This window comes from Charadrius vociferus, unplaced genomic scaffold (assembly GCF_000708025.1).
Source record: "Charadrius vociferus isolate BGI_N301 unplaced genomic scaffold, ASM70802v2 scaffold41, whole genome shotgun sequence".
NCBI lineage: Eukaryota > Metazoa > Chordata > Aves > Charadriiformes > Charadriidae > Charadrius > Charadrius vociferus.
In genome coordinates this window covers 408,506-422,209 of record NW_009647013.1, presented here as the reverse complement: position 1 = coordinate 422,209, position 13,704 = coordinate 408,506, and the positions used below count along the sequence as shown (strand labels likewise).

Here is a 13,704-nt window from a genome sequence, read left to right as displayed (position 1 = left end):
TGGTTAAAGCAAAGACATCCTCAGACAACTACGGGGCTGTTGCTGCAATTCCTGAAGGATCAGTCTTGAGCCTACTCCCATCCAATTTTTATTAACGACTTCAGTACGGAACAGAGTGTTCGGAAGGTCCCACTGAAGTCTGCAGAGGCACCCTTAATAGAAAGAAAGATCAGGTTATCATAAAGGAAGAAGTAGATGACCTCAAGAACTGGAGTGAGAAAAACAAGATGAAATTCAATAGCATGAAATGCAAGGCCAGGGACTGGGCTAACACTGAGAATTGCTGCTGTGAGCTGGCAGCTGCTGGAAATGACAGAGGTGAAGGGTCCAGGTTTATTAGTCCATCCCATGAGAAGTGAGAGTCACAAATGCAACACGGCCATGAAAAAGCTAAATGCAACTCCAGAAAATATCAGGTAATTCTAGCAGAGATGAGCTATTGCTATTACACTGGGCAGAGCAAGATCTCATCTAAGCTACTTGTAAATTGTGGGTAATTTAAGTTCAAGTAAGATATACTGAAGGGCAGATTAGGGCAGGAGAAGCTGTCTTGTAAGACGGAACTAGATATCTTGGCTTGTTTAGCCTGGCAAAAAGAAAGCCAAAAGGAGAATTTGATTATTCTACATAAACACCACAGGGAAAATACCAACAAAAGGGAAAATCTATTTATGCTAAAACATGATGTTAAGAATAAGTATGTGCAGACCAGCCAAGAATAAGCGTAGGCTGGAAATTAGGATGTTTCCAGCCATCAGAGACTGTGGGGGTTCGCACAGCATTCTAGTGGGAACAGCAGGGGCAAAAGTCTTCACAATTTGAAGCTGGTGCCTTACATTTTATGAGGCACATTATAAACACTATTACTAACTGCAGCTGGGTTCTGGCCATGTAAGCCATGAGGGCACTTCCATTTCTAGGTGGAAATGATTGCTTACAGCCTTGGAGCTTGTCAGGTACGAAGAGATTCCCACCCAGGTCCTAGCCCCTAAAAAGGATGCAACTCGTATGCGACAGAAAAATATCCTCTCCCAATTATTAGAGAAGACCCAAAATTTTAAAATCTGCCTGCCTTCAGAGGGGTGTACCAGGTCCTATTGATCACAAAGGTTTTTACAATAAGCAGTCCTCAGCAAAATCTGAACTGAGAACAACCTGCCTCATCCTCCATCCCTCCATTCACCTCGCTACTCACAAACATCAAATCCAGTTTCTGGATGCAGAAAAGCATCTTCCCAGTGTACCTTTGATAGGAAAAGAGCGCCCAAATATTCCACCTGCCTAAAAGCTGTGCAATAGCCCTTTCACAAGCAGGGATGATCTGTATAGTCAGGTTTGTAAACAGAAGAAAAAACACGAGCTTCATCCTGTCGTTTATATTTGGATGGCGATGTTAGGAAAAGAAGACAATTTACTTCACCTCCTACCTCCCTGCCTCTTCTCAGCCCTTCACTATTTAAGTACCAGGAGCTCTGTTGTCGAGTCACTTGAAACCAGACACAGAACTGCACAAGGGATCATAGTGTGGGCAGAAATCTCAAACAGATTCAGCCTCGGCTTTACACCATCTGCTAAATCAGGCCGAGTCTGAGTGCAGGAAGGCTGCAAGTATCAGATCCTGCAGAGGAAACAAAAAGATATGTGGTCAACCACACGCACCAAAGGGGAAAGGTCTAAAGATTTAAATACGCCTGTGGAGTAAGCATTCAGGACCGGCAAGCATATTAAACGAGGCACGAGCCTGCTCCAGGCCATTTGTGCAGGAGAATGGAAACTGGGGAATCTTTCTAATGAGACTTAGAGGAACAAGGGCATTTCCAACAGAGAAGAACAAACATCCTAGAACTAAAGGCATCTATGTAATCATTAGTGGGTGATCTGAGTCATATCTTGTTGGGGTTTCAGCCTCCGATTTTACAGAATCCAACTGTTTTAAATGGGATGATTAAGTTGCTAAACTAACCCTAACTTAATAGATCTTTCAGTCTCTGTGGGTCTGCTGCAATTCTCCCTGGAGTGGATTTTAAAGTCTCATTAACCTCACTGGATGAAGAATCATGCCATAAATATCTAAAGTTTTTGATACTATCGCTTGCAAATGCCGACATCTTAGCTTTACACTTCCGTCGAGCCCACATCTAGTGGAGATATAAAACAAGGTGCAGGGGGAGTTCTGTAGTTTTGAGCAAGGAAACAAACCCCTTCTTTTCCATGTACTTGTTCCATCTTCAGCTAAAGGACCAGGGCTCCAGATGAACATGACGAACCTTCCTCCCAAAGCCTGACAATCAAACCAGAAAGATATGTGCTGACCAACCAACAGGAAATAATCCTGGGTGGGATTATAAGCAGTAGTCTCAGAACTAAAGCTAACCACTGGCTTTTTGCCAATCCTGTGCCAAGAGACAGTTTTAAGGAGGTATTTAAAAAGTGTAATGAAGTAGATTTATGGCTGTTTAATGAAGCTCTTCCCCAGTACGCTGGATAGCCTGGGAGCAGGCAGGAAACCGTTATTTGAGGAACTTACAAGAAAACGGTGGAAGCCAGAACCAGCAGAAGCAGAAATCGGCTTCAAACTTGAATGAAAAATGAGAGGTAGGGGAAGCAAGGATGTGAAATATCTTCAAAGTAAAAGCAAGCAGCTTACAGATGCGAAAGATGAGTCATTTGAAAGACGTGAAAAGGGCATCAATCAAAATATTCAAAATATAGGTACCAGTTTATGGGTCAGAATGTCAAGTCAGAATGTGATGCTGTTGAAGCTGATTGGGAAAAGAAAGGTGAGTGCCTTGCTAGAAAAGAGCGTTATCGTACAGCCAGCTATCCAAAATGAAGGAGAAACAAACCTAGATATCAATGTGGGCCAGCAAAGGCAGGCTGGGAGCAGAAAAGCAGATCCAAGTTTCATCAGTCTAAATAGGACAATCTGTGGACAAGACCAACCAGAGAAAAGGTGCAGCAAAAAAAAACCCAAAAGCAAAGGAAATGAGGGATAACATATTTAAAGTCCACAAAAGATGGGAGGAGGGAGGAAATTTCTCTGCAGAAGCAATGGGAGGCTGAACGGCCAGGAAAGAAGAGTGAGGGAGTGAGGTGGGAGACTTTTTAAAGAAAGGAACAGCTGATTGCATTGAACAGCGATGACGTAAATCAGGAAGACAGCAGACTACGGCAGTTCTGGCTTCGTCTAAGAAAAGGTTGGTAAACACTGGGACAAGGGTAGTTTTGGTGGAATGTCAAAAAGCGAAGTCAAACTGGGAGAGGGCTTGTGCTAGAACGAGGGAGGGACTCCAGGCAATTTTACAGATGGTGGATTCAGTGAGTTTGGAGCTGAAGGGAGGAATGATAGGAGCAGAAGCGCGCCGGACGGTTATATTTCATTTACTCTATGGTAAGTGAGGTTACGGCATCTCTATACAAGGGGGAATAGTCAGGGTCAGGAGATTGGATAATGTGGGGTCACCAAAGTAAGGCGGGGGTTAGAAGAAACACAGAACTCAAACTCTTTAATCCCTGAAAAATGAAAGGAAGTTGGAGAGGTAAGATGAAAGCCACGTTTTGCCTTTTTTTCTCTCAAAAAGGAATTGGCAAGATCCTACGTGGAAAGAGAAGTCAAAATAAGAAAAGGGGAGGGTAGAGTGAAAGCTACATAATTATAACGGGCTGCTAAATGGCTGTTTTCCTAACTCTTCTCTGCAATAATTCCTTATAATTTCACTTCATGTCAGGCTGTGCATTGCACATTCACATTCTCCTGTACTGGTCTACGTCCTGAAGAACTTGCAAATAGAGTATTTTAAAAACACAGAGTCCTCACCGAAGTCAGTCTGCTGCTGAAATCAAGTGATCTGCACCATTGTTCAGCTGTAATTAAACTGGAGGAACATTATTTGCTCAAACACTACTGTTTAATTTATCTGTTTGCTCCAGAAGTTCCCATCATTCTCCTGTGAATAGACAATGCCTAACCAATTTCCAGGAAGCAGTCTTTTTTTTTATTATTTTTTAAAGTGAAAGGCAGATGCTGAGAAGAACACATTAGTTAAAGTGTAAAGGTTTCCACAATACCTGTGAGAGCCATTCCAGCCTGGTGCCTTGGGACTGTTAAAGACTCTCTCTAAACAAAGGCTGCTCTGAGTGCAAATCTCATTAACATACAACAGTCCTGCTTGACCTGACTTTGCTCTTCGGTGAAGTGATTGAAATGTAGACAAGCTCCAGCAGCATCAGTAAATTTATGTTAGTGTGACAGGCCAGAATCTGAACCACTGAAACAGTTTTGGAAAGGAAATTTCACACTACCACACCATCAGTCTGCACTGACTGAAACCACGCGGAGCCAACTGTTTGGTTTTCAAAAGCTTTAAGAATCCAGATAGATGTTTGAGCACACGTGCAATTCTGAGAAAGGGCTGGGGATGTTAGGAGAGGGTCCCGATCAGGACTTCATTGAAGCAGACATTCTTTTAGGAGACTTTTAGCCGTAGTTTAGACGCAAGTCCTAGCCCTGGAGCAGATCTACCAATTACTTTTTTTTCCAGGGTGGATTTCATCATTCCATATTTGACTAACATGGTTTCGACAAATAACAAGCCTTCGCAAGGTTTGCTAGGAGCTATAAAATACCCTTTCCAATTGCCACTTGAGCCTTCACAGAACCCCAGAGCCGGCAGTAGCCCATGTGAAACAAATGCCCTTTCCTCGCAGTATAGAAATTTCTATATATTCAGGCACCATTAACGAGTCTTCCTGGATGAAACTACGGAAAAGGGGACATTAAGCAGCAAATACTTCCCACCAGGGAGCCTCATCTATCATACTTGCAATCCTGTCTTGGGCAACCCAACCAGCAGAAGGGGAAGTTATGGCCATATTTTGCCACCACTGTGCAAACCCTGCCTGTGACCACCAGGCCATCCGCATCAGCCTTCCAAAACCAACATCTGCACAATGGGACAGGCAGACAGGGCTCTTCTGCAGGCAGGGGGAATGAGGCAAGCCGTGCAGATGGCACATAAAATTACTAGGGAGGTAAGGTGCTTAGTTAGGGGGTTAGCACCAAAGGAAATACAGGCCACAGAAAAAGACACTCTTTTCCTCCTTCTCCCATTTATCTGAAAACCAAACAATGATTCTTTGGGACTGACTGAGAGGCTGAGAGAGTCGGGGCTGTTCAGCCTGGAGAAGAGAAGGCTCCGGGGAGATCTTATTGCCGCCTTCCAGTGCCTAAAGGGGCTCCAGGAGAGCTGGGGAGGGACTTTTTACTGGGGCATGGAGTGACAGGACGAGGGGGAATGGCTCTAAACTGGAAGAGGGCAGGTTTAGATTAAACACGAGGCAGAAGTTTTTCCCTGTGAGGGTGGTGAGGCACTGGCACAGGTTGCCCAGAGAAGCTGTTGAGGCCCCATCCCTGGAGGTGTTCAAGGCCAGGCTGGAGGTGGCCTTGGGCAACCTGGGCTGGTGGGAGGTGTCGCTGCCCATGGCAGGGGGGCTGGAACTCGATGATCTTCAAGGGCCTTTCCAACCTAAACCATTCTATGATTCTATGATGACTGTTGTAACTGGTTACACAGAGTAGGAGTCATTACACAGTTATGCTTCTCAGCAGTTATCAGGTACGCTGCTAAGACTAAAAGACCAAAGTCACAGAGGGTGGGAGAAAATGTAGCGTCCCTCCCACGCTTTCTCACCACTCTGCAGGTCAAGCTGGAAGTAAAACCATGGTGATGCGATGAAGACATACTGAAATCGAGATTGTCCTGGGGAGACAGTCTGTGATCACTACAAAGTTGTCGTTGCAGGTTCCCTTAAAAAGAATGAGCAAGATCTCTTTTTGAGGATGATTTGGGTATCTCAGTGCTGGGGAATGGCATCCTATTAACAGCCCTGAATCACAGCCTTGCTCTCAGAGGCAAGCACACAACCACTGACGGGTCTAACTCTCTAAGAACCCCCTGGGGAAAGCAAGCACTACCTCCCTGACACCAATGGGGACGGGCAACAGCTTGCCTGAGAATCTCAGAGATTATCTGGTCTACCTAATTTTTGTATCATATTAAAAAGACTTTTCAGGAGCGTCATTCCGTACCAAGCAGCTTTTTGCAACAAGTTGGTAAGCACAGCTTTGGAACCAGGGAGAATACCTGGACACGGAAAATCACATGAGATGTTTCTACTCCCTGAGCACAGATAGCTTTGAAATTAGGACTCCTGCGTGAATATAATTTGATGCTATTTGTTAGGGCCATTTCTGTCAGCATTCCCGTCTGTGAAGCTTTCTGCTCGAACTCTCCAAGTTAAGCGAATGCAATAGAAACCAGTTCTCATTTTCTACGTGCTTCTTTGATATCCATTCCCAGGTTGTCTACAGTGCATCCTCCCTCCAACATCCCAGCAGTTTTGGGAAGCGCTCTGATTTCTAAGCACTGTTTTTACTTAGGGGTATAGGAACAATCCCTTCGCTTCAGTGACAGACAGCACCTAAAAACCACTGGAGAGCTGGGTTTGAGAAACGGAGAGCATTTTCACATTAGTGGCTGCCAATGAGACTGAATCCACACGGCCTCTTGAGCCTCAAGTGTAAGGGATCTTGCTGCCAACAGCCAAGCTAACAAGAGGAACACTGACTTGCTTTCTGATGCGGTCTAGCCCCATGAGCACGGCACTGCTTTCGGACTAATAAGCTCTGCCAGAGAACTCTGCGGTCCTCGGTCTCCTTTCCAATGTGAGCTGCATTTTGTGTTTTAGACTTGTGCTGATCACACAGGAAGACGCTGACAGAGCAAGAAACTGAACCTGCGCCTCCCGTGGACCAGCCTAGCTTTTAGACAACCTTCCCCCTGGACAGGAACTTCAAAATGCCTGAGGGTCGGTGAATATCTGTGCTAATGTGCATTCTGTTTGCAGGGAATGCTGGTATCCACCCTCTTGACGGAGCTGAGACAAAGGATAGGCTCACATTATGAAGGCTCTCTTACACACTTACAAGTTTAGGGGAAAAACCCAACGCTTCAGCGGAATAGTAGGTAAGCCACGTGCTGGCTCTCTGCCCTCAGAATGTAAGCTTTGTTTTGGTCATGCTGGTGAATGGAAGCCACGTTTTACTACTCTTATGTTTAACAGGATCCAATAAATATGGAACTTTCCAAAATAATTAAATATACATGCCACGATGGAGTTGCATCCAAGTATATTTTCTAATTAAAAAATCCCTCTTTGACTCTGGCAGACCTCTAATCAGCGGGCTGGGCAGGCTCCTAACAAAACTGATGCACAAAGCAGACACAGGCAAAATGGTAGGAATGGGTGTTATGGACTGGTTGGGGGATTTTGTTACATGGGTACCACTTCTGTACTTCATGTTTGGCTTAACTAAAGGTACTTCCTCCCTCTACTCTCTGATGAGAAGTAGACTCACATGTTCAACGGTTTCCAAAGGGCAGGAACGCCTGCTTATAAAAAAGCCACTGTCACCTTTGATCCAAGGACACATTTGGGCTGATTGGATTGTCAAAAAAAATTTTTAAGATCATGTCTGTTAGAATATGGGTCACCCTTTGTATTATGGGTACATTTATATTTGATTTATGGGGTTAATAAATTATTAATAGATGTTGCGGGCTTAAGTAGTCCACATTATAGATGGCTACAAGCAAACCATTAACCTGCTGGACTTCAGCAGTCTGTAGGAATTAACCATTTATTGGAACTGTTGGAATACAAATGAGCGATTTCACTGCTCCGCCTTTAACATACGACTGAATACTGCTCCTCCAGGGAAAGGGTATTTCTCAGGGAGGTACAGCTAGGGGAGGAGAAAGACAACTTCTGGCTACTAACTCCCAGATTCTTTGGATTCTTTCCATGGTCCTGGGCCACTAATTCAACCTTCAGTGCGTCAACTTACTCATATTAAACTGGAGGTGACTGGCTTGCCTCACAGGTGGCTAGCAGAGATTGCCCCTTGGTCTGTGTTTTGAGATGTGAAATATCCTTGCAAAGGACAATTAACATGAACATATTTTTTGCTTGCCCACAATGTTTTTGTCAATTCCCATTAGTTTACACTTTGAAATTCTCTCTCAGAAACGCTTCTTTCTCAGCCCTCCATTTGATAGAAAGTGCTTTACATGATCATAGTCAACAGTAAATCACAGCCACGAGATATCTTTAGTCAAAGGGACTACTGAAGCAGTAGCTTGAATTTGGCTATATGAGCAAGAAGCCACCCCCTTTTTCCCCACTTTTGTTACTCACTTCTGGCATGATTTCGATCTTCTCATAGCGCCTCTTGTAGGGAAGAGTGAGCACCTCTGCTCTGCGGTAGGACATTGGTGGTGGCTGGCAATCTATCATCAGATCTGTGCGATGAGACTGGGTGGGTGGTGGCTGAGTGTACTGCTCTGGGCAAACGACGTGGAGAGGCTGGAAAAGAAGAGCGTGGTGACTTACAAAAATGTTGGGTTGATTTTGTGCACTGCCCTACAACAGTAATCATTGCCATAAGGAGGAATGCAGACAGCTTTTTCTTCCAAATCCTTGTCATCTAAATTGGAAGCAAATGCCAGTAGTGGTGGAGACCATCGCAAAATGGCACGGAATGAAGCAGATGTATCACTATGTAAGGCAGCAAAAACATTACCACTATAAGCAACTCTGAGTTTTCATGACCTGTCAGCAATGTATTAACACAGCACAAACAGGCTGGTTGCCACAAGGATCACCGCAGGACTTAAGGAAGCCAATGGACAAGACAGTGTTTCTGCAAACTGTTTTGGAAACAGCATTATGCTTCAGTAGTAACACGGAGGAAGATGCTTGTCCAAAAACCAGGCAGTGGCAATTGCTATCAGTTGTGCAGCGACAAGCGAGGTCACACAACAATGAGATAAAACGATCCAGACATTGTGAAGAGGTTTGGAAGAGTATGTATTTTTGTGTTCAACAAGTTGAAGATAGAACAAAGGGAAAAGCTCACCCAGGGAAAAAAAACCCAATGGTATTATCTTAATTATGTCATGAGTCAGAAAGCAAATTTCAATGAAAACAAATTGGATGGACAAGGAGAGGCCACTAAAGCCAAAAAGAGTCAAGGGGGGAAAGGAGGGATTCCGTGAATGCTCTGGCCATCTTCCTAGACAGAAGAAGTCTGGATTTTGCAAATGGAGTAAGGAAAGCAGTGGATTTGGAAGAAATGTGAGAGTGACCAGGACCAAAGCAAGTATCAACCGCAGGATAAAGAGTAGAGGAGATGGTTAAAGCTGAGGACTCCGCGGACACTCAGCACTTGGTACCCTTTACGTTAAGATGGTATTAGACACATCCAGGCTTATTTATGCAAACAGGAAAAAGTGATTATGACTATATATACCTAAAAACGATGAAAGGATTGTACACACCATTTGCTCTGCGCTTTGATCTTTTAAGGCTGTTCCAGCCACTCTGTGCAGAGACTGACAGTCATTCCATATTCATTTTGGAGCAGGATGATAAAGGAGAGCTCAATGCTGTGTGCTCTCTCGTGGAAAAAAGGATCTGGGTATTGTCTTGACTTTGCTATTGTTTAATGTAACAGTTGTTCACAATCGACCAATTTATTTCAGATGCGTGACGAAACATAAGAAAAGGCAACAGAAATTAATTACCTGGACTTCTTTGAGTAATTTAGACACCTGAATAAAATTCAGTCTTGTGTCAATGGGACAGTAAACACATTTCATCGCCAAAGGTTGATAAGGAGCCAGGGCATCCAGATAAGAGAAATCTGGTTCTGAAAAGAGAAATGTTGAAAACACTGAATGCCTATTAAGAACCAAGATGGCCCAATTCCTCTTGGATTCCACGTTCTAGTCTAGACAAGCTGTTGTTCAGCAATGTTAATTCTGGTATAGATTTCTCTTCCCTTCTTCTTTCCCCGACCCGTTATTTTCAGTTAATTTGATGAAAATTATGCCCACAATTAGTCTTACCTTAATCAAGCAACAGAGCAATACTGTTTCATTTGAACACATTATTGCATGATTTTTATAACAAATTTAATCAAGACAAAACCATAATCCCTTACTTTTAATCAGATCCAGTTAAAGGCAAGACGTATACACTTTTGCTATAAGGTAACCCAAATAACGTCAGCTTGCTTTTCACTATGACAAACACGCAGCATAAAGATTGTATCTTGATAAACCTGTACCAGTGTCCTCTGCTACAGACACACTACCTCCCAACTCCCCTTTTTCCTTATCTGTGTGTGTGTCGGGGGGTTAAATCTACATGCCAGGTTTAGACTGGTGGGTCCAAATTTTAATATAACCCAAGAGGACCTGTAGGGAGCCCTCCCATTGAAGGGACAGGCAACTGGGCTTTTTACAGTTATGCCAGCAGAGCAGCTCCAGTTCAGCCCAGCATGAACCGAAGGCTGCTCGTGGTAGGGGCTATCCAGAAGCAGATGGGCTGTGATAACTTTATTAGCTGGTATTTTTATTAGACTTAGCAAGTCTCAACTTCCCTTTGTACTCTTATTATTGACTTTTAAAAATCAGATCAGAGGTTTGCCAGGGAGAAGTCATGCACTGAATGGGCTTTTACTCACACAGAGAGTAATACAACACTGAGAATACTACAGAAAAATACTATTTTTTTGGTGAATGGAAAACGCAGGTCTCATAGGTGACACAGTGTAGGATACATGAAGCCACTTAATTCTGGAGGCCAGCAACTAATGATGTGGCAAAGCTTATGCCATCACTATCTACCTGATAATTGTGGGATAGACTGCGTAAAGGGAATGCCAGAAAAAGAAAAACTGGTATTAGTTCGGTAAGTACAGAATGTGAAAAAGAGAATGGGATGCGTGAAAGACTTATCTGCTAGACTGCTGTGAACCACAGGGCCTCAAAGGACAACCTGCAAGTGAAGTGCAGTTGCGAACCACCAAGCCTTGCTAGAAAACAGTATGAGGTATTTCTCCGGTTTGAGGTATGAGGTATTTGCTCAGGCTGTGTAAAATGATGAACTTAAAGGAAACTTAAATACAGAGAATTCAGTCTAGATTTAGACAGCCGTCTTCTATGTTCTTACGTCACCCTGAGGAGAGCACTGGCTGGATTTCTCATGTAGACACCACAAAAAAATGTCCTTTAAAACTTGACCACAGGAAGTTCAGCACCCAGCACGGCATCCCACATTCAATATTGGGCCGCATTCTGCTGATAAAGACAAGTTAATTGCTAGCCTAAAAATCCGCTGCTGGCTAAGTACCAGTGATCACGCTGTGGTTATATTTACCCCGTGAGAACAGAATATAGCATCAGCCAATGATACATACGTTTGGAACCGTCAAAGGGATAATTTTCCCAAGTTTAAAGCAATTGTCAGAATAACTGCCTGGGAATGTCAAAGGGAGAAATATTAACCAAAAATGATAGTTGTACAAGAACATCTTACTAGATGTCCAAACAGCCATGAATCCACAAACATGAAATAAAAATTATACCGGGCAAAAAGCCATGCTAGTTAAAAGCAGATGTGTTAGTGGCAATGAAACAAACTCTAAAAATATCAATGTAAAAACCAGGAGTTAATGGCAGTTAAATTTAATAGCAATGAATAACGTTTAAAAATAAGAATAGTGAGAAGGTAGCTAGTTGAAAAACGATCAGTGGTCAATTAGGGTTAAATCAGAAGACATTTTAAAACTCATTGGGGAAAACCAGAAAACTCAAGCCAGGCACACGTCCTCTGCTAGAGATGTACAATGAAATTGAAAATAGTAAGATTAAAAAGTTACCAGAAGTGAGCTTTTCCATCCCATCTGGTGGTGTGAACGATGCAGAGGTTTGGCTGCTTGTATCTGAGAATGCCATGAGGCAGCCACTTTTCAGACCATCTATTTTTGAATCAGTAGGCTCAGATAACGAGTAACCTGGTCTGGTGGGAGGTGTCCTTCCCCATGGCAGGGGGTTGGAACCAGATGATCTTTAAGGTCCCTTTCAACTCAAACCATTCTATGATTCTATATGACAATGTACAGATGTGGATTTTTTGACCTAGGAACCCAAAATGCCATCCAGCCTACAGTCTCCCTGAACAACTAGTAAGAATGTGAGAGCCTAGGAAAAGTGGGAAATTCTGATGAAGGAATTCTAACACAGGACTTCGAAGATTTAGAACATGTGAAAAACAACTCGAGCTAGTCTCATAGTGCACTCACGTGACATACAGGAATAACTGTTTTGAAACTACCAAAAAACCAGAAGTCACCTGTCTGATGAAGACAGTGCCTGTCAAGGACACATATTGACTTTTTCTGACAGAATCCCAGGTCTTTAGCTTTCCCCCCGAGACATCTGATTTACTACTGTGTGACACTGATTTATAAAATCTTCCACTGTACAGCACTGATGTGGCATACATGAGCTGTTTCTAAGATCTCCCAGGGAGTTAGTTTTTAAAGCGTTGTCGTTATCGGAGAGAGAGCAAGAAGCAGACTTCTTTCTACGGTGTTTTCTTCTACAATTTCTTTGTGGCTTAGTGGTATTCAATATTTTTAATCAATAATCTATTCAATACTGCTTCAGTGGTAACATTTGCAGATGACACAAGCAGCAGAGCAGCTCACTCACAGCTGGCGTCCTGTCTATTGGCTGCAGCTGCTGTTTTAGTCCATATCCTCTTGAAGTTGTTTTTTACATTACAAACTGGAAAGGTGGAGACTACCTAGCTCCTGTGGACTGAACAAGCAGTGTCATCATTAACAATACTGCACGGCCTGTACTTTAAAGGTCCTAATGACTAGAAACTAGGAGAATCTCACAGGAAAAGCTACAGCATCATCTGCTATCACATACTGCTTCAACGAACCAAATTTCTTTTATAACTACAGGGGATCTTATCGTAAAACAGGAGAAGCTAAATAATTAAATAATAAAAATCCGGGGCATCGCTGGAGGTGCTTCAGATTTCCACTGGAGTTACTAAGAACAGAAGAATTTAATCTGCTAGGAATTTCTGCAGACAAAAATGTCTTTGTTCCAGCTGAGACAGTCATAAGGAAGCAGGAACACCCCGCTGAGTGGATATGCCTACAGGCAGAGACGGAGTCCAAAAGCCACGGATACATGAATTTAGGAAGCAAATCACCACAAGCACCTTTGGAATCACTGTGCGCTCCAAGGTCATCACAACCAAAGCAGATCTCAATTGGAGTTTCATTTGAAGTATAAACTGGGAATGAACCTCAAAGATCACGACCTAATGTATCCACAGGTTGTTACGACCGCCATTCGGATGCTTTAACAACTTGCCAGGGCCATGCTCTAATAGAAGACTGCTCTATTTCCTCACTTCACAGAAGGACTACCTACTAATACCGAAAGGTCAATCACCCCTCCCTACAGGAAGGCACAGAATAAGAGTTCTTGCCATTAAAGGCCAGTTTCTGACACCTCGCTGATGGTGCGTAGCACATGATTAATGCCACTGATTTCCTCTGCGCAACCCAGCAGAGGGTGTATACACTCTGGTTTTAATTGGAGTCCCAACTGGAGTAGTAGTTATTCACTATTTCCAAGATAATGCGTATCTATATTGCAATTTTACCAATTACTGTAATTAGGGCATATCTCCTGAAAGAACCTCAAAGGTCAGGAGTGATGGGTACGGTAACAGCTATGGCGTCAGTGCTGCAGTACCATGCACCGTTTCCCA

The 13,704-nt window shown here is 43.3% G+C and overlaps 1 protein-coding gene across 2 annotated transcripts in view; it reads right to left on the bottom strand.

Annotated features, from left to right (window-relative positions):
• Positions 1-13,704, bottom strand: part of INTS9 (integrator complex subunit 9) — a 68,058-nt gene that overhangs the window by 8,475 nt on the left and 45,879 nt on the right. For both annotated transcript variants that reach the window (XM_009895437.1, XM_009895438.1), the window contains 2 exons: positions 9,645-9,769; positions 8,257-8,424 (listed from right to left, as the gene is read on the bottom strand). In XM_009895437.1, the coding sequence (XP_009893739.1) occupies positions 8,257-8,424; positions 9,645-9,769 (293 nt within the window). The remainder of the gene's footprint in view (positions 1-8,256; positions 8,425-9,644; positions 9,770-13,704) is intronic.